This window comes from Lissotriton helveticus, chromosome 5_1, assembly GCF_964261635.1.
Source record: "Lissotriton helveticus chromosome 5_1, aLisHel1.1, whole genome shotgun sequence".
Classification (NCBI taxonomy): Eukaryota; Metazoa; Chordata; class Amphibia; order Caudata; family Salamandridae; genus Lissotriton; species Lissotriton helveticus.
The window spans coordinates 581433251-581453054 of NC_136065.1; the positions used below are offsets into that span (position 1 = coordinate 581433251).

Sequence of the window (19804 nt, forward strand, 5' to 3'; positions counted from 1 at the left end):
CAGGACCTCCGTCTTTTCCCCATTTAATTTTAAAAAGTTCCGAATCAGCCACTGGGATACTGCCTCCATGCAAGATCTAAACTTGAGGGCTGAGACGTTGACCGACTGTGTGATAGAGACCATGATCTGAGTGTCGTCGGCGTACGACAGCACCTCAAATCCAAAGGATCTCACCACTTTGGCAAGTGGGGTCACGTTGATGTCAAATAATAGGGGACTTAACGAAGAGCCCTGCGGGACCCCACATTGCACTGACTGGAGGGAGACAGAAAATGTCCCATCTTAACTCTCTGTTCCCTTTGATGGAGGAAGGAAGCCAATAAGCTGAGGGCAGAGCCTCCAACCCCAATCTCCTCAAGCCCAGAGACCAGGACTGAGGGAGACAGGGTGTCAAAGGCTGCTGTAAGGTCGAGTAGGACCAGAAGAGTGGTATGGCCCCTGTCGACCTTGGAACGGATGTTGTTAATAATGACAGTAAGGGCAGACTCTGTACTGTGGGCATTACGAAAACCATTTTGAGAAATATCTAACAGATTTGAGCCTTCCAAAAAGGTGGATAGATGGAGGTTAAGATGAGCCTCGAGGATCTTAGCCGGGGCTGGTAAGAGGGAGATGGGACGAAAGTTTTATAGGACTCCTGGATCCAAAGAGGCCTTCTTAAGCAGTGCTTTAACAACTGCTGTTTTCCAGGAGGGGAAAATCCCCTCCGAAATAGCCAGATTCATGACCTCAAGTAGCAGGGGAATAGCCACCTCCCTACAGGCTTTCAGAATGTTCAATAGGCAAGGGTCCAGAGGCGAGCAAGATTTGGTGTTATCAAGGAGGCGATTTAACTCTTCCAAGGTCAGCTGAGGGAAGACAAAAAAAAACAACTTGGGAATCCCATCCGGGAGAGGTGTGAGAGGGGGAAAAGACAGTGCGGGGTTAGCATCAAGCTCCGAGTTGAGGATTTCAAGCGATTGATGGATATCAGCGATTTTTAAATGGAAAAAGCTTGCGATATTATCGCAGAGCTCCTGGGTCTCAATGATGGAATCCATTGTTTTAGGCACGGACAGGGAGTCAATGATTTTAAAGAGATCTCTGGAAGATTTTAGTGAGGCAGTCAAATTGGTATAGTAGATCTGTTTTTCCTCAGCTATTGCCCTTTTATATTCCCTTAACAAAAGTTTGTGTTGTATTTTTCCAGGTGAATCGGGATGAGCATGCCAGTGTCTCTCTTTTTGTCTACATTTCTGCCATAACAGCCTATGACGATCAGAGTACCAGGGCAGGGAGGGGCTCTTTCGGGCGGAATAGTGCTGCTTGGCGGGGGCCAGAATGGCCATCGCACTCAAAAAGGCATTAGACAAGCCTAATGCCGCCGCGTTAGGGTCCGACCTTGGAAGGGAGCTAAATTCATCCATAAACGGAGCAAGGATTTCAGTATTAATCTCCCTATAATTCCTTCTCAGTTCCCATTTCTTACATTTAGAATGGTAGGGGGCAGTAAAGGTAGTTTTGAGCTCAAAGGACACTTCCAGATGGTCTGACCAGGCTAAAGGAATGGATATTCCAATCGTCAATCTGGTGTCGTTTGCAAAGACACCATCGTGCGTGTGGCCAGCTAGATGAGTAGCACCTTCTACAAGTTGAATCAGGCCGCACGCGGCTAGGCCTTCTACTAAGGACGACGTGTCTCTAGAGTATGCGCTTTCTAGATGAAAATTAAAATCACCAAGAAGGGTAAGATTAGGCCTGTTAATGAAGGGCTCTAAAAGTTTCAACAGATCTTGGGAAAACGTAGCTTTAGGGCCTGGAGGCCTATAACATAGAATACCAGAAAAAGAGGCTGTGGGGGTAAGGTTTATAGAAAAGTACATTGCCTCAAAGTTATCCAAAGGAGAAGAGAGGGGGTCAGTGCGGCAAGTAAAGGAATCTCTAAACAAAATTCCTAGCCCACCGCCTCTGCGACCTGTTTTATCCATCCTGGTCAGGGCATAGCCCTTAGGGATAGCATCAACCAGATCAGGGCCTGAGGTATCCAATCCCCAGGTTTCAGTAATGAAAACCCAGGGGGGTTTCCTCAGCGAGACAAAATCACAAAATGCCACATTATTTTTAACTAAAGATCTTGCATTAATGAGAAATCCCACATCCTTTATGGGATTTGCAATAGGCTTAAATGCCCCAGGGTGAACCCGGTCTTTCCAGGGGTGTCGAATCCTGATATGTCTTAGATCATGACTACAACAATGCATACTAGGGAAGTCATCGGGGGATAAGGTATGATGGCACAATTTAAAAGGAGGCTTCAAAGAGAGCAAGGTAGAAAGAGTATACAGCTCACTATCAGCTGGGGGAGAGTAGCAAGGTCCAGCCCGTCTGGCCCTTGGCACGAACTCAGCGCGGACGGGCACAGACGGGCTTTACTTTGGCGCGACTTCGGTGCGCGCCCGCTGTGCGTGGAGAAAGCCATCCGTACTAAATAGGGTGGAGCCTGCGTGTCGAGCCCCGCGTGACCCTCTTGAGTCAATCAGTGCGGGATCCCAAATGTTTACCAGCGCCCTCCACAACAAACGGGAAAACCCGTGGTGGACCGGGGCGCTGGCAGAAGCGGTGTGAGTACGGTAAGGGCTGCGGGGAAATGTGCACAGAAACACAGTAAGGGTCAGTTTTAAAATACAAACGTAGCAGCAAAGCTAAGGCAACATATCAATCATGCGCCAGAGAAACAGTATTCAAGTTTTAAAAGTGTTTCAATCATTTTAAAAGCGGAGCATAACAACAAGCATAGTAATCATGCAAACGATCCTGAGAGACAAACCATGGTGTGGTATAGTGGGGGACACTGTCGGAGGTAGATTGGTAGAATAATTTCCACAACAGGTTAAAATAGATTTGGGTATGTAAGGATTCATTTCATGACATGTAGCACAGGGAGGCTCATGGCCGCTTTGAAAATGGCAGCGGCGGCAGGCCAAAAGGTCCCTCCAGGGTTTTAGAAAAGCTGTTTTTACAAAGACGATGTTGTCAGTCGCTAGGTCTGCAAGATACTTTTACCTGGTAGAGGGAAGCAAAAGAGTAAGAGATTCGGTTAGGTAAAAACCTTTTTTGTCTGGCGGACCGGGGGTCTGGGCTCTTGGTGAAGTCCAGGTGCGATGGCCAAAGACGGGCTTGCCTTAGGCGCGCCTGCTGCGCGTGTGCGGGTCGGCATCAGCTTTTATAACCGGGAGAGCTAGAGGGTTGTGTGATGGTACAAAGCATGCCTCAACAAGGCATGCCTGTACCATGTGGTTTCTACCACAACTGCGTCTTTAGCAAACAATTTCGTGGTATAGACTAACCCTGGGCAATGAACTTGAGTTTGCGTAGATTGGTTAACTACGCATTCCATTAAAAACACGGAATTCAGGCAAAAACTCCGTTCCTCCACGTAGCGGAGTCAGCTTCTAAACTGCACCTACAAATGCTTTGATAAAGCAACTTTACATGCTAAAAAGCATATAACCAATTCACAAAAATGAACTTTGAAAATGGAAAATATTAGGCAATGAGAGAGGTGATTATTTTGGGGTCCCCCTAACCTAGGGGGAGGACCAAGCAGATGCCTTGAACACAAATAGCATATCATGCTGAACGATTCAGTGGTGGTCCCATCCTCTTAGGACCACCCCAAGCACAGATATGGGCAAAAATACAATCCCAACCGAAGGCCCTACAAAGCAATATGGGACGAGATTAGCAGTGGGCAGTGAATATTATAGTATCTAATATCAAAACAATTCTACAAAGAGCTGCAATTCAACTAGTCGTTACTAGGTGTCCCGCACGAGTCAATTGCAAAAGCATTGTGATTATTAAATCAAGCTGCAGTGCAACTAGTCGTTGCTAGGTGTTCCTCAAGTCAAATGCTTTTGCATTTGACTCATGAGGGACACCTAGTAACGACTAGTAGAACTGCAGCTTCATGAAAGAGTTTCAATGCTTTTACATTTGACTTGAGAGGGACACCTAGTAACGACTAGTGGAACTGCAGCTTGATGTAATACTTTCAATGCTTTTGCATTTGACTCGTTAGGGACACTTAGAAACAACTAGTTGAACTGCAGCTCTTTGTTTTGTTCTTTCCCTAGGTTAGGGAGGATCCCAAACTCATCACCTCTCTCACTGCTTGCTAAATTTTCATTTTCACTTTTGTGAAATGACTATATGCATTTTAGCATGTAAAGACAGAGATACTTGTTATTTTTCCAAAAGTATATGAGGTTTCTGTATTATTAATTGGGAGTCCAACGGAGCGAAGTTGCGGAACGGAATTCACAGAGTTTTTGTTCAACTTCGTGGAATTCAGCGTAATAGTACCCTGCCAACTACGCCCACCCTCAGTATAGACATGATGGGTAAAGTGGCATGCGGGCTAAAGGTCATACCCTTGCCCGCTGGCCTGTAAACTGTCCCTTTCCCCCTACCCCCTAAAAATTAAACCCAAACCCCAAAACTACCTTGACCCCAGCCCCCCTGCCCTGAGCCCTAAAATATCCCCTGCATCCCTAAACTACCCGGACCCTGTCCTATAAACGGTCCTTTCTTCCCATGCCCTGATTTCTAAAAATTAAGCCCACACCCCCAACACTACCCCAGCCCCCCTGCCCTGAGTGCTAAAATCTATCCCCTACATCCCTAAACTACACTGACCCCATGCCTCAAAAACTACCCTGCTCCCAGCCTCCTCACCCTGAGCCCTAAAAAACTGTTCCCTAGTTCCGTGAAGTACCCTGACTCAGCCCCCCACCCTCCTTGAGGCCTAAAACTTTTCCCCACCCTGAGCCCTAAAACCTTTTCCCTATATCTCTATAAACTACCCGGACCCTGCCCTATAAACTGCCCCTTCTCCCCCTGCCCTGAGCCCTAAAAACTAAGCCTGCACCCCAAAAACATCTTCTACCCCAGCTCCCCTGCCCTCAGCCCTAAAAACGATCCCCAACATCCATAAAGTACCCTAACCCTGCTCCCTGCCCTGTAAACTGTCCCTTTTTCCCACCCCTTAGCCCTAAAAACCTACCCCACCCCAAAAAACTACCCTCTCCACTCCCCAACGCCAAGCCCAAGCCCCACTTACCTCACTGTGTCCTCTCCTGATTCCTGATAGTCCTTTCTCTTACAGTCTTCCCCTTCCTGTGTCTCCACTGGGCAACTAGACAGTGCATTGCCTTAACCATGCATATGCGTGGTTAAGGCAAGGGAGGTAGGGCTTGCAGGGAAATGGCCCGCATGGCACAGCTCGCGTTGTTCATGCCATCTTCCAACCTAGAGAGTAGTTGTGCAAGGTACCGGAAGTGGGTCAACCAAGGAAGCAATAGTTTTTCTATGACAAACAGTCAAAGACTGTGGCGAACCGAAAACAGCAGCGCAAATAAAAAGTATGTTTAGTTAAAAGTGCAATTTTCACCTAGTGGAAATCAAATAGCAGGAATTATTTGCCGCACAGTTCATATATTAAAAACTTAAAGCTACCTGCGCTGTTCACACGTGCGGGCCAGCATTGGCTTTTATACCCGGGAGAGCTAGCCTAGAGAATCGTGCAAGGTACCGGAAGTGGGTGAACCAAGGAAGCAATGCTTTCTCACCGACAAATAGTCAAAGACTGTGGCAGACCGGAAAGCAGCAGCGCATATAAAAAGTACATTTAGTTAAAAGTGCAATTTTCACCAGGGTAAATAAAATAGCATGAATTAATTGCCTAACAGTTCATATATTTAAAACTCAAAGCTACCTGCGCTGTGCCACATGTACTACTTAAAATAAAAAACAGTTTCATTTTTAAAAGGTGTAGGAGTGAGCTGGAAGTGGTCATTTTGACCACTGCCTCCTCATCTCAGGGCCACCCTCACCATTCACAAAGAAGAAAGTGTCCCAAATGGACACCTTCCTCTTTGCGAATCAAGTACTACCCCAACTCTGGGTCCATTATCTGATCAGTGGTTTGACGCCCCAATTGCAGTCTCAAGCTATTGATACTTTCTGTTCATCATCACACCCCTTCCTACTTGAGGTTCAGAAAGAATCATAGAAGACCTTTTGTGAGCTGGGAAAATACTTTACCACTTGTAAAATGGTGTTGTACCTTAAAGGAAAACAGGATGTATTTAAAAGAAATGAATTAATTCTTTTAATGTTTTAAGGGTAGGCAGTGGGCCCAGGGAACACTGCCTGCCCTGAAAAAATATTTTCGCACATATTCACAAAGGGAAAGGGCCCACCTGGGGACCCCTTTCCATTTGCGACTGGCTTACCACCTACTTGAAGTACGCGGTAACTGCAATTGTTTTGCGACAAAAATCGTACATGGCTTGTGACTTGCTATTAGAAAGGGATGAACTTGGCAGGCACCTTCCTAATAACGAGTTGCAAATCATATTTTGATAGTTGGTAATAGGTTACAGCATCGCAAAATAGGGTTTGTACATACCACAACCCTTTTTAGTAGTCGCAAATGGGTTGATTTTCTGTTGGCAACCGTTAAAAAGGGTTGCACATCTGGCCTATAGTTCCAAAGAGTAAGCCTCCTAAAATGTTGGAATATACTCAGTTACCAAAATGCCAATATTAAAATGTGGGATTTGCCTGGGGAAATTTGAACCACAAAGGACATTTTTGTTTGGGTTGGATGTTGAATATTGGACACAAAATGGCTGAGGACATGAAAAGCTATTTTTGTTTTGTTTTGCAAATACTGATGCATTCAATCTGTCAACATGACTTAAAGAGTGCAGTTTTTTGCCTTTACCACTACAGTGTAAAATAGCAAAATGTGAGGACTTGTAGAAGAACATCAGCTGGAAAATAAAGTATTTACTCTAGAGGAAGGGCGAGGAAAGATCTATCATGGAGCATTGACTCGTGCATAAAAGGAGTTTGGTAAATAGTGTGTAAGAAAATACACTTCACTAGCCCTCTTAGCATCACTTACATTTCCTTAACATGATTTTCACTATTTGACATGTCAATTTCCTTTTTGGCTTCTTCAAATGCATATAACTGTGCGGTTGTGAAGGTTTCAACACAAGTGTGTATTTATTAGTAAGAGAGAGCGTTTCTGTCGGTCTTATTTGTGATAGCTTATGTGTTAATTTCCTTGGTTGATAGCAAATTAGTACGTTTTGTGGCGAAGTTTCAATTTGCATTTATCTATTTCCTTTTTCTTGTATCATGTTTTCAATAGCTGCAACATAAACCGGTCCTCAAATGAGAAGCCTAACCAATCTGTGTAGTCTATTAAATAAATGCTAAATGTATTATCTATTAATTCATCCACTAATTCGTTTTTTAATGATATGTTGCTTTAATTGATACTGTACTATGCAAAATAAATATGTACATATATGATCACTGTTGTACAGTTAACTACTTTCATAATGCTCTTTTGGAGGATATGTCGTGAAATTGTTCTTAAGCCATTTTTAAGACTTTCAAAGCATATGTTGTTAACTACAAAGCAATGCATACGAAGTTAGAGAGAATTGCTTTCCATGATATCAAACTCATGGTTGTTTTAAATGATTTCTTCCTTATTTTGTCCTTAGATGCTAAAGCTAAACTCTTTCGTAAGGTAACATTCCATGAATGAGCCTTATGTCGACTGGAGCATTTCCCGTAAGTCTACTAAACTCATAAGCCATATCATCTCAACTATGGCTCAGCCAAAGAAAGATGAACACAATTCTCCCCCTGACGGAGGCTGGGGGTGGATGATTGTAGCTGGCTGCTTCCTTGTTACTGTCTGCACCCGAGCTGTTACAAGGTACGCTTGAGGATTTACTTGTCTCCCATTTGATTAGACTGAGACGATGAGGTGTTTGAATTGAAATGTGAGTTAATAGCTTAAAATAGCACGTTTACATTTCGCATCTGAAGTGAGTAATTCCATTAAGAGCAAAACTAAATGAATGACCAAAAAACCTCAAGATTTGCTTTTTTATAAAAAATTTCTTATGTCTTAAATGTTTTCAACTGCATATTTCTAAATTGTCTTCTAAATACATTTGCACACATATGTCGATTGAAGATTAAAATGAGGTTAGCTTTAATCGTGGCTTCTCAGAATGAAGTAACCAAATTAAAAGGTAAGAAAAGTAAAAAGCAATGAGTATTGCCCAGTTGAACATTGCAACAGTGATTGTATTTATATAGCACTTAATACTCCTGACGAGGTGTCAAAGCTCTTTTTGGCGAGTAGCATGCTACTCTGGAACCCAAAAAGGATTAGTGGTGGATTAGTATAGTGAAATTTGAGTTAATTTGAGTGGTGGACATGTGAGTCTGTTAGTTGGATTGCAAAGGAGAATGGGGGATAGCAGAGGGAAGATTCTAGAAAGTGTTTATTGGGAGATCATAGTAGTAAGATGAGGTTTGGATGAGTATAAGGAGAGGTGGAGGCGGGACAACTGTCTAGAAAAGAATTAGGGAGATCATAGAGGTAAAATGAGTTTTGGGATGAGTCAAAGGAGGGATAAGTGAGGGAAGAATTTTGTAGGGTTGTTTGGGAGCTCATAGTATTAAAATGAGGTTTGGGGTGATCCAAGGTAGGATAGAGGAGGGTAGAGTCTAGAAAGGGTTATTTTGTAGATCATAGGAGTAGAATGAGTTTTAGAATGAGTCAGAGAGTGGAGGTGGAGGATATATTGAGAAAGGTATAGGATGAAATATAGGACAGTGTATTGGAGAGTGTCAAATATTTTGTATTTTATAATATTTTGAACAGTAGGAATTAAGTAATAAATGTATAGATACCTAAGTACATTTCATTATTCATAATAATACCAAAAATATGCATATCCAGTTACAGCCATGTAATAAAATTAAATGTTTATATACACAGGGATATGCTGTACATTTGTGTTGAGTATGGTGGTTTTGTAGGAAAGAGCCGACTCTTGAGTAGCCTTCTTAAGATAAGATAGCTATCTGTGTATCTTGTGTTTAGGGGTAATGGATTCCATAGTTTGGCTGCTTGAACAGAGAAAGATGTGCCATCTATGATTTTATCTTGTATGGTGGGATTTTGAGGCCAGGTGCCAATCTGGATCACAGCCCTGTCTCCCACCCTGCTGAGGAGACCGTCGCTGGGAAAGCAAGGACAGCCTGGCAGACAGAGCACGGTGACCCCCAATGGACTTCTGCCCGCATTGCCTGTAGGTGCCCAGCATGCAACGAGCAAATCGGCCAGTGGCCACGTCCAATGTGAGTGGCACCTCTCATAACAAGTGCAGCAAAGCCCACAAGGAAAGGCGTGCCCGGCAGCACTAGGAAGGCTGCTGTGCCTTGCATTTAATATAGCTGCACCCCCGGATCCATGACAGAGGGTGGAGAGTGCTGCATCTTTGTCCAAGACCACTAACTGCCCTAAATACGTAGCGCCCGCCTCTGCAGCTCTGGCACGAGAAAAAAAGGCTGCATCTGCGGCAAGGTGAGACAGTGCCTGCCCCGCACTGAGAGAAGCCCACACTCCTACCCCTACCATACCTGGTTGCCACAGGGAAACAAGTGAGCTGACAGGCCCTGCCAACCCCGGATCAAAGTCGAGAAACCAGCCAGGTAACTCCTGTCTGCCCTGCAGGGAAGTAAACTAGGCCGGCAAGAGAGAGAAGTGGCCATATGATGTGAGGCAGACTACCATGGCGACCAATGTTGAAGAGGCAGCGCCACTTACCATATGGAAAGTCAACAGGGAAGAGCATCAGGTGAAGACTGGGGCCGCACCAGCACTACAGATGGCCCCACTCCTGCCTCTCCCATTCTGCGTAGCCCCACAGTGTTAGAAAGCCTGCTGGGTACATGAAAAGTAGCCGCAGTGCCCCTAGTGATGGTGCACGGCACGCACCCAGCACCAACGTGCAAATACACAGCGGGCAGCACCGAAGGGCCCCCTTTTTGTAGAAGGAAAACCACCTAGGCTTTCCCAGCCTGCATTCGTCACACTGTAAGCCAAATGGCCAGCAGAGATAAACACTCACCTGAAAGGCTGGAGGATCCTGCAAAGATTGCCTGATCGACCCCTGCTGCACAGAAAACCAGCACCGACATCTCCAGCAACTGTCGAGGTACGTAGTCGGAAGATACACTGTTGTGGCCTGTATAGAACAGTGCTGCACCCCCATCTAGTTGCCATTTCGTCATATGGCACCTGTTGATGTACACAGCACCAAGTCAAAAGAAGATGACTCCAAACTGCACCCACATGTAAGTGGCATGAACATATCCTCCACAAACAGCATACAGCAGCAGAGACTGTCGGTGAAAGAGCCTCCCAGCTGAACAGCACTGTAAGTGTTACTGCAACCAGACTACGTAGTGTAAGTGTCCATCATTGGTCAGCATGTGGGCCTGAGGCCCAATACCACACTGGCGACAAGGGGGTCTTACCCCACGTGTGTGGTGATGACCGCTTCCCGGGTCCTGGAGGGAGAAGTGCAGCTTGACCTTGGAAGACCTGCTTCGACCGAAGCACTGGGGCTGTGGCTTGCCGAGGCACTCGCTCTGCAGTTTGCCCCAGTGGTCGACTGCAGCCGACGCAGTTGCAGCCCGCTGTACTGTCCAGCCCAACAGCATGAGGTCAATGGAAGGTGGTGGAGCAATGTGCCCGCACCAGGCTTGAAATACCAGCCTATGAGGCGATCGGCACCACCGGAGGCGAATTCCCACACCGGCATTGCCCACTCTCTGACTGTATGAGTGCCCAGGTGAGAGGAATAGGGAGCAATCGTGCCCCGCTGTCCCCCACCACACGCCACCTCCCCGATTGATTAAGAAGGCTGCCCACGCCAACACCTGCTGCCCAGCATGACTGCTCATTGCCCCAAGGAGCAGATGCGGCAGCGCAGAGCGAAGGTCCACACCCTCATACCTGCTCAGGCACGGAGGGAAGCGTGAGCCCGAACACAGGAGGTCTGAGGGAGCCAACCCCGCATCAGTGCCAGAAAATAAGCAGAATGCGAGAGAACCGGGCATGGAGTAGCTAACCACTCCCCCGCCCCGCAAGGAAGAAGAGCGGCCCCCAGAACTGAGCCAGCATCCCCGCGCAGCAACTTAAGGGGGAATGTGGCAGCTACTGCATCGTGTGCGGCCGTAAACGTAGGACGAATGGTAGCACAGGACACTTACTGGAGTGAAGACGGAGTTCTCCGGTGAGGTCCGGCTGACCGTCTGAGTCCTGGAAAGCTGCAGTGTGTGTGGCTGCTCCTGACCAACTAGAGAGAGTCCCCGGCAGCATGCGTACAGGGAGGCCGGTGGAGGTGTCAGTGCCCTACCCCCCGGAAGAGTGAGCGTGCGACTGGCAGGCACAAGAAAGTATGCTAAGCCAGCCTGCTAGGTGGTCCCAGGCGGCCGGAGCAATGAGACCGCAGATAGTGGCGGGAGCGCCAGCAAAAGTGAAACTGCAGTGGAGTGTGGCCCGCAGCATAGGTAGAGCTGTTGAGGCCTACAGGGTGCGGCAGGAACAATTTCACCGGCGCCCTCCACTGGCAAAAGTCAAAGCACGCGAAGGCTTCCAGGCTGGTAATTAAGTGCAGCTGCACCGGTCGAGGCACACACACACACAAAAAAAAGAGTGACTCTGCAAGGTGTGAACGGATTGCCATGTAAATGAAAGCACCTATCTGGACTGCGTGAGTGACGAGATGAGAGGCACTAGGGGAGCGGCTGAAGGTATGGTTATTCCTAATGCCAGAGTCCCTGCAGGGGGGATTCAGACAGCGCCATCCCCTTGCATGAGGCCATGCAGCATTAGAGTTCAGCAGAGACTGGGACACGAGAATGCAGCAACACTGCCACCTACTGGCCAGGTCGTAGGGAAAGAGCCCAGTGCCTAGAAGCCAGCTGCACCGCTGCTCCTATGAGGAGCTCTGCCTGAGCATAAAGCTGCACTGAGCCAGCCCAAGCGAGCGCCGATCAAGATCAAGCAGCAACATTAAAGACACTGCGACACAAGTCCAACGAGCAAGAGAGGACAACCAGCCAAGACAGCAACGTCTCCACCGCCCCAGCGAAGCCCCGCAGTGGGCCGAAGACCACACAACAGTGTCTTCTCTCGCACTGCCTCCAGATGGAGTCAGCAGTGACCCACAACAGGCAAGAGAGGAGTCGCACACTCCATGTGGCAGGCCGCCACAGCAACATGCGGTCCAACTACCAGTGACACAAGACCGGACGGCACGTCGCCCAGCAAGCAAGGAGCATGTCACAAAGTGACCAGTGCAGCCAAGCATGCCGGAGCAAAGGCAGAAGCCGGCGCCACGAAAGTGCCGCCTCGAGGTCTATGCACAATGCCCTCGAAGAAAGAAGAGAGTGACAGCCCTGTCACCCCGAAAATTGTAGGAACACAGGTGGGCTGAACAGACCAACAAAGGGAGAAGGCTGAGGACTCACAGCAAGCCAAGAGCACACCATGACACACCAGACAGCCACCAGGCCAAACCGACATCCCAGGGCACAGCCTCACGGATGAACCGAACATAAGCCGCAGCAAGCGCAGACCGCATCTCTTCCCAATGCTTCCCCAGGCGACCGGCCATCCCCAAGCGCCGGCAGTCTAAAGTCATCGGCATCCCTGCTCCTGTCCGCAGATGCCACGGGTGAAGATCAACTCTGAGTGCCCGCCCTCACACCACCTCACGATGGAGATGGCAGTGGCCCCAAAACAGGCAAGAGAGGATCTGTACACTCTACGTGTCAAGCTGCCACCGAAGATCAACCTCAACAAGGCGGAGACAACTGGCTGCTAAGTCCCTCCTGACATCCAAACTCTCCTAGCAAGTCGCCGCCACCTGTCATTCCGACTCACCACATGGCTGGCAGCCGCCATCGCTCCAGCCCTCAGCACCTGTGTCAAACATCACTACCAGAGCACAAGTGGACTAGAGTTCTACACCGTTGCCACACCAGCCGACTAAAGAGATCAGAATCTACCTGTGAACCACATCAGCGAGTGCAAGCCTTGGCCAAGACTCATCTACCTGTGAAGGTTGTGCGTGCGACTAAGTAACGGCTCCTCAGTGGTCCTGCAGCTGCCCCCAGATGGCACACAAGCGCCCCCCAGCGCAGCCCTCCTACAGTCCCGCAGCAACCCTGATGACAGGTCACCCCAGGTGGGAGAGCAAGAAGAGACATTGCCCCACCGACAGGTTACCGGTCACAGCCTAGCAGTTGAACAGGGACAGTCGGTCCAGCAACACCTCTGTGAATTCTCACTGTGGACTCCATCCATGCTCACGACGCAACCCACTGTAAAGAACTGTTAGAACTTACCACAGACCATCACTGATGTCAGCAATGTGGGAGCCATGCAAGATTGTATGACATGTCATTATCAGTGAACTGACGGTATTTAGTAGACGTTTCCAAGCCAGCAGTCGTGTCCTGAACCCCTGAGGTTAAACTACAGGTGCCCACAGAGAAGGTCCTGCTGCAAGCCAAGTCACCAGCTCCTGTCTGACATCGTCCTGCCACCTGACTCAAAAGACTGATGGACCCTGTGGAATTCAGATAACTGTTTGTTTTGTCCTCACAGGTTGGACTAACGTTTTGTTTGTTCTTCAAAAACGTTGGAGAGGAATGTAATGTCCTGCGGGACACATTCTAGTGTTCTGCAGGAAGCTGTAACCCCAACCACTCCCTCGAGGGCTGAACACACTGCACCCCCACACCCATCCATCACGGGTGCCATGAGTGATGTGGCCCCGTCAATTAAAGGGTTGAGGTGCACGTGCTCGAGGCCAGTTACTGCACCAGACTACGTAGTGTAGGTGTCCATCATTGCTCAGCATGTGGGCCTGAGGCCCAATACTACATCCCCTTAAATCAGGTGGAAAACCCTGTTGCCTCCTACACCAATTGTGCCACAGTGACAGCACCCTGTCCCTCAGTAACAGACAAGCTGGATACCCCAGCAAAGAGCCCCAAGAACCAGAAAGATACCTTAGCGTCAAGTAGCCAAGCATATCTCACAAAAGGCCCAAGGAGAAAATGTGCTGTTTGCGTGACCTCCAGTGCCTGTCTGACGCCACCGCAAGTGAGGAAACTGTGCCACACACCCCTGGCAGAGAACGACCACCACCACAATATAGAAAAGGGCAAGTCAAGCACCAGCGGGGGCACCCATGATAGGGAACCGGCTGCAAGAGCAAAGTCAGAGGCGCACAGAGGACTACGCCATCAAACCTAACAGCATGGGCAGCAACCCAGGAGAGAGAGAGACCTCTCAGAAGAGAAGAAATGCTGAAGACAGCAAGATTTTGCATGTCTCTGCGGCACCAGTAAAGCCCCACAGTGGGCCAAAAGACAACAGAGTGTCCTCTCCCACATTGCTTTAAGACAGAGTCGCCAGCAACCCAAGACAGGCAAGAGGAGAGTGGCACACTTCACGTGGCAGGCGGCCACTGCAACGTGTGTTCCGAAGGACGCCACTGCCGCATCGCAAGCAAGGAGCATGTTGCTCGAAGTGACCAAGCATGCCTGAAGAAAAGCATGGTCAAGTGCCATGACGGCGCAGCCTCGAGGGGCAAGCACAACACCCTCAAGTGAAGCGAGGAGGAGCCCCACGAAATCTCTGAGGAGGGGATGGTGGCCGTAAAAAGGTCCCCAAGAGGAAAAATCAAGTCCTACTGACAGGACAGACCTCTAACAGGTCCTCAGAGAAGTGAAGACCCTCCCAAGCAATGGACGGGACCAGCAAGATGTCCATGTGGTGCAAACATGAGACAGGTGACAGGACGCAACATCCAAGGGAAGACCTGGTTGGAAGGAGGAAAAAAGAGTGGCAAGACGCCACTCTGCGAAGGAAGAAAGAACAATGGCACAACGCCACAGGGCAGACAACCACCACAGGCGTGCAGGAGAAAAAGGAGCAGAGTGACAGGACAGAGGACTCATATCACCACAAGATAAACGCACCCAGAGACACCAGACAGCCATCAAGCCAGACCGACGCCCCTGGAGAAACCCAATGGGAGAACCAAATGTAACCCGCAGCCAGCTCGAACCGCGTATCTCGCCAATGCTTCCCAATGCGACAATCTAGTCCCAAGCATCGGCATTCCAAGTCGTACGGCATCCCTGCTCCTCACCGAAGATGCTACAGGTGAAGAACAGCCTGAGCACAAAAAAGACACAGGCGGTAAGTCCCTTCAGTCCTCCTCACTATAAAAGTCACCTAAAGACAGAGATCGCCGCCTGTTTGCCCAACTGAAAAAAAATAACCATGTTCATCATCCAGGTGCATCATCACCAAGAACATCCAAGGAGCATCGCACCACCAGAGTGGATCCAAACACTCAAGACATCCTGAGTTTCAATGAGGAACTCCCCATGCCATAGGAGGCTAGCCACCCAGGAACCTTCTTTGTGCCCTCGGTAAACCTGAAGCCTGCAGAGGCAGAGCATACCAGACCATGGACTATCCACCCTTGGGGTAACACGAGGTTTGGCCGTGGCCCTGTTGGGAGTTCTGCAGCGAACCCTCGCGTGGCCTATGAAAGGCCCACAAAGCCCACACGGTCATGTGGCAATCCAAGGGCAAAGGCCTCAACGGAATTCCTGTGAGAGGGGAATCTGGATCGGAGAGATGTGTCGGCATCAGCTCCATGACAGGCACCGGGAAGCATGGAGGTCACAGACGAAGACTGGTCACCCAAAGACCATCTGAGGAAGGCATAGAACACGAGTCCGGACGGTGAAAACCCCCAAACTGAGACACCACCCTGTGCAGCTGCATGAGCGACTTGGCTGTGGTCCTGTTGGCAGTTCCTCAGTGATGCCTTCGCGCAGCCCACATGATGCCCCCACAGTCCAAATAGTCCCATGGCAGCCGGCAGGAAGGCCCTCCCGGAAACCCCTGTGAGAGGGGAGTCCAGGCAGGAGAGACAAGTCTGAAGCTGCTCGGCTATCGGGAACTGGAAAGATCATCAAATACGTCGCCTCCAAGGAAAGGCCTCATCCACAGAGAGCCTTCTCAATAGATGTAGGGTTGCCGTCCACCAGAACCTGAGCGCCTGCAAGATCTCCAGAATAGACTCCACCACTGCTCCAGATGCACCGCTATTGGAACTATGTAAATAGTCTTCCACACCGTGAGACAAGGCCGTTCTGAAATACATCGCCAAGGCGGAATAAAGAATCCTGACCATGCGGACCAAAGCTCCAGTGCTTCCTTGCAGATGGCCTGGAGAGACTCATTTGATGCTGTGTATGGTTTGTTTCCCTATAGGTTGGTCTTTTGTTTGTTTATTTTCATTAAAGTTTGGGAGGGATGTAGTGTCTTTCTGCACACTTTCTAGTGTTTCACCCTCTATTACACCCACACTAACACACACCCATCACAGGCGTCACCGGTCAGGTGACCCTGCAAAAAAAAGGGGTCAGACGCACGTACCCTGGGCCAGTTCCAGTGCCCAAACACGCCCTGTCTGTGTGGTCATATACCCAGCATTTGGCCTAGGGCCCGAGACACCACATTGCCCTGGACAACATGTTTGCAAGTCTCTCTAATGCTGCTTCACCACCAGCCGCACCAACACCTGTCTACATACTTAGATCAGGAGGGCTGCGTGCCGCCCCTAGGATGTACTTTGAATATCTCTGCTCTAGGCGGTAGACCGGAGCACAGGTACCATCCTCACCCTCTAGGAAAAGAATTTGAACGCACACACATTCATCGGGGTGCAATCACTGTCTCGGTGCTGCACCTGTTCAAAACAGGTCGCCACTCAGCCACTGCACGAAATATCGCCCATTACAAGTTACATATCGACAGGAGTTACCGTCTGAAATATTTGTACAACTCTTGAAAATGTTCAGTTAAACCGATGGCTGAATGTGAGCGTGGCAAACATTACGTGGAGGGCTTTGGGCAGGTGGCGTTTAAGAAAGACGGAGTTTAAGTTAATAAGAGTTAATAAGAGGAGCCAAGTGTCACCTGCCAGGGTGCTGTAAGATTAAAATCTGTCCCAGATCTCTCTGACCCTCTGCTCTTGGTCCCTGGCCTTGACTTGCCTGTGCCCGCTTGTTTCGCGGGTGGTGTCTACCTCTTTCCTTCTGTCTGCGAATGTGCATGGCTGCTTTCGTGCTATAGCAGCGCAGACTAACTCTCACCTCCAGGTAGACCTCGGTGCAGACGGCGTTCGGCTTTAACTGTTCTGACTCCTTTCAGGGGCACGCTTATATAAACCACGGATTGCGTCTGTTCCAGGTCGCTATTTGGTCAAGGTGTTAAGTGATTCCGTCTGTGAAATTATTTTGTAGTTTAGAACTGAGATATCATACTTTGCTGTGCAAAGCAGTGAAAACAACACCCATTATCCAGTGGTTAACAATCTCCACTATCATTTTCAATCATGCAATACAGAACCAATATTTCCATTTCTTTCATTTATCCAACTGATTGCAAAATGTATTTATTTAGAGTTGATATGTAGGTTAAAATGCCACATAAATAGACAAAGTTAAACAGGTTCCATCTGATAAGTTGCACACACCTTTGAGAACTGGATACAGTCAATTGCATGGTCATGGTAGATGGTGTATGGTCGTATAAGCCAAAAAAACTGGAAAGCTCAGTACAATTATGTAGTAGGAGATCTGTCACTGTATGATTCTTAAGTGCTTGCTAAGAGAGTATACGGCCATAAGATCTCTACAAATTGACCAATCAGCGCTGAAATTAGACTCTATTTCTTAAGCAGTCTGGAAAACGGCCATAAACAAGCAGGTGAGACAAATGTGGATCCACCTTTTGTGCTGCTGTCCTTCGTTTGATACCCCCCAGGAGATTCCTTTTGAAGTCACTCTCGCCTTTGGAACCTTATAAGTATTTAGTTATGCAGTACAATATCCTTGGTGCAACAACATCAACTGTTTCATGGCTAAACACTTGTAAGGTCCCAAAGGCAAGAACTAATGGCTATGCCAATGCTTGTTTGTGGATTATGCCTGCCATCCTATCTGTACCCAGGATGTGGAGTTGCAACCAGTCTGCCCACCTTCGAACCAGTTTCGAGTTTGTGTAGGCTCAACATCTTGAGATTTTGGGCAAATCCTCTCCACATGCCTTAAAAAAAAGAATGACATTGGGTGATGTAACTGGTGCTTATGTAAAGCGCTCCAATACCTTCAGGTCGAGTTCACACCATCTAAACTGTAGAAGAATTCACAAAGAAGTAAAAACAGAGAAAGAACATCAAAAGGAGACACAGATAGATAACCATTTAACGGATAATATGTACAAAGTGAACTCAGAAAACCTGGATATATCGCAGTTTCTCCGTTTAAATTGTGCGTTCTGAAAAAAAATATTTTTTTCACCAAAGCTCCTTTTTATTCATAAAAGCTTACGAAAGCACTTTCAGGTGCGTAACTTCTGAATATCAGCTGTACAAAAACGCACCATGTTTAACTTAGTAGAATCTAATTTGCTTTACAACATCTGAGCCACATACAGGCTTCACCTAACAACTGTCTTGCCTTTTAGCTCACTAATGTTACATTATCTTGGGAATGTAAGCCCTGCTCACAAGAGGCGGCCTAGGGTCTGAATCTTTAACTTTTATGTATTTTGCAACTCGGAACAGAAACAACCCTTGGCCAAATCTAGAGCATGCTGGGCTTCCTAGAAATTACATTATGCTTCTGGCTTTCTTCATTGATGTAAAACTCATCCCGTCCATTCCCCTTGGCAATTACACTAGAAACGCCAACACGATGAATGTGGAGGGGACAATCTGAAACGCTGTGTCTTTGAACTACACCATGAGTGTGTGATTTTCCTCCAAACATGTTTTATGCAGGTAAGGTCGTTTAGCATGCTTTATGCACTTTCTGTAGATAATCTGCATCTGAAATATAACACTGTTAAAATATTGGTCATGGGCAGCCTTTTCTCCATGCAAGACAGAGAAAAACGGTATCTGGTATGGTGGAGATGGCACCTTTTATAAAGCAGATCTTGCGTGTAACATGAAGAGGTTATACGGCAACTTAATTGTTTGAGTCGACTTTGAATTATGCGCTAAAGAGAGGTTCCCTTGTGACCAGGCAGCCGGTCAGAAGTCCGTCCGACCTAGCTAATGCTGTCCCCCTCACAGGCAATTTGACCTTCTTTGCCGAACGACACCCAACAAAAGCAAAGAAGTGTGAGCTTTGATAACCAGTGCCATAAATCGAGGCTTCGCTGGAAATGGCGGCTCTGCTGAGTTCTGTGGAAGCGCAGCTTACATAAATGCAAAGTATGACTGATGCATGAAACCAGACAGCCAGTGTATCTCGGTGTTATGAAATTGTAAAACCCCTTTCGGTGTAGAGGCACGCACCTGGGGCTGTCAGCAGAACAGACTTTGCTGTGATGTTGTGTCTGTCACCAATCTGCTTACAAAAAGATTAACAAGAAGATTATGTTCCTTTCCTGATGCGGGCTCTCCTAGTTACCTTTCCTGTTGTGTAACCAAGCCTGACGCCTACGTCAGATACAAATTCAGTGCACAAATATTATTATTATTGATAACTTTATTCCGGCCACCAGGGCCATAAAAGCACATAATAAAAGACATAGATTCAATACAGTTAAGAATAAAATAGGTTAAAAACTGAAAAACTACAATGACTTTAGTGTTAATAATAAATTAGACATTTTCTAAAAACATATGCTAAGTTAAAAACTTATTAAATCATGTAAAGTAGTTATCATGAGGACTCAATAATTATCAATAAATACAATAGCAAAAAGTTAATCAGGTAATCATTGTATAAGGGAGTTACGTCGCTTCAGCCACATTGCGTT

At 47.6% G+C, this 19804-nt stretch overlaps 1 protein-coding gene across 1 annotated transcript in view; it reads left to right on the forward strand.

The window, feature by feature from the left end:
- SLC16A12 (solute carrier family 16 member 12) overlaps nt 1-19804 on the forward strand; it is a 1078196-nt gene that overhangs the window by 838484 nt on the left and 219908 nt on the right. The window contains exon 8 of the mRNA XM_078642924.1: nt 7566-7783. Coding sequence (XP_078499050.1) covers nt 7602-7783 — 182 coding nt within the window. The 5' untranslated portion in view covers nt 7566-7601. The remainder of the gene's footprint in view (nt 1-7565; nt 7784-19804) is intronic.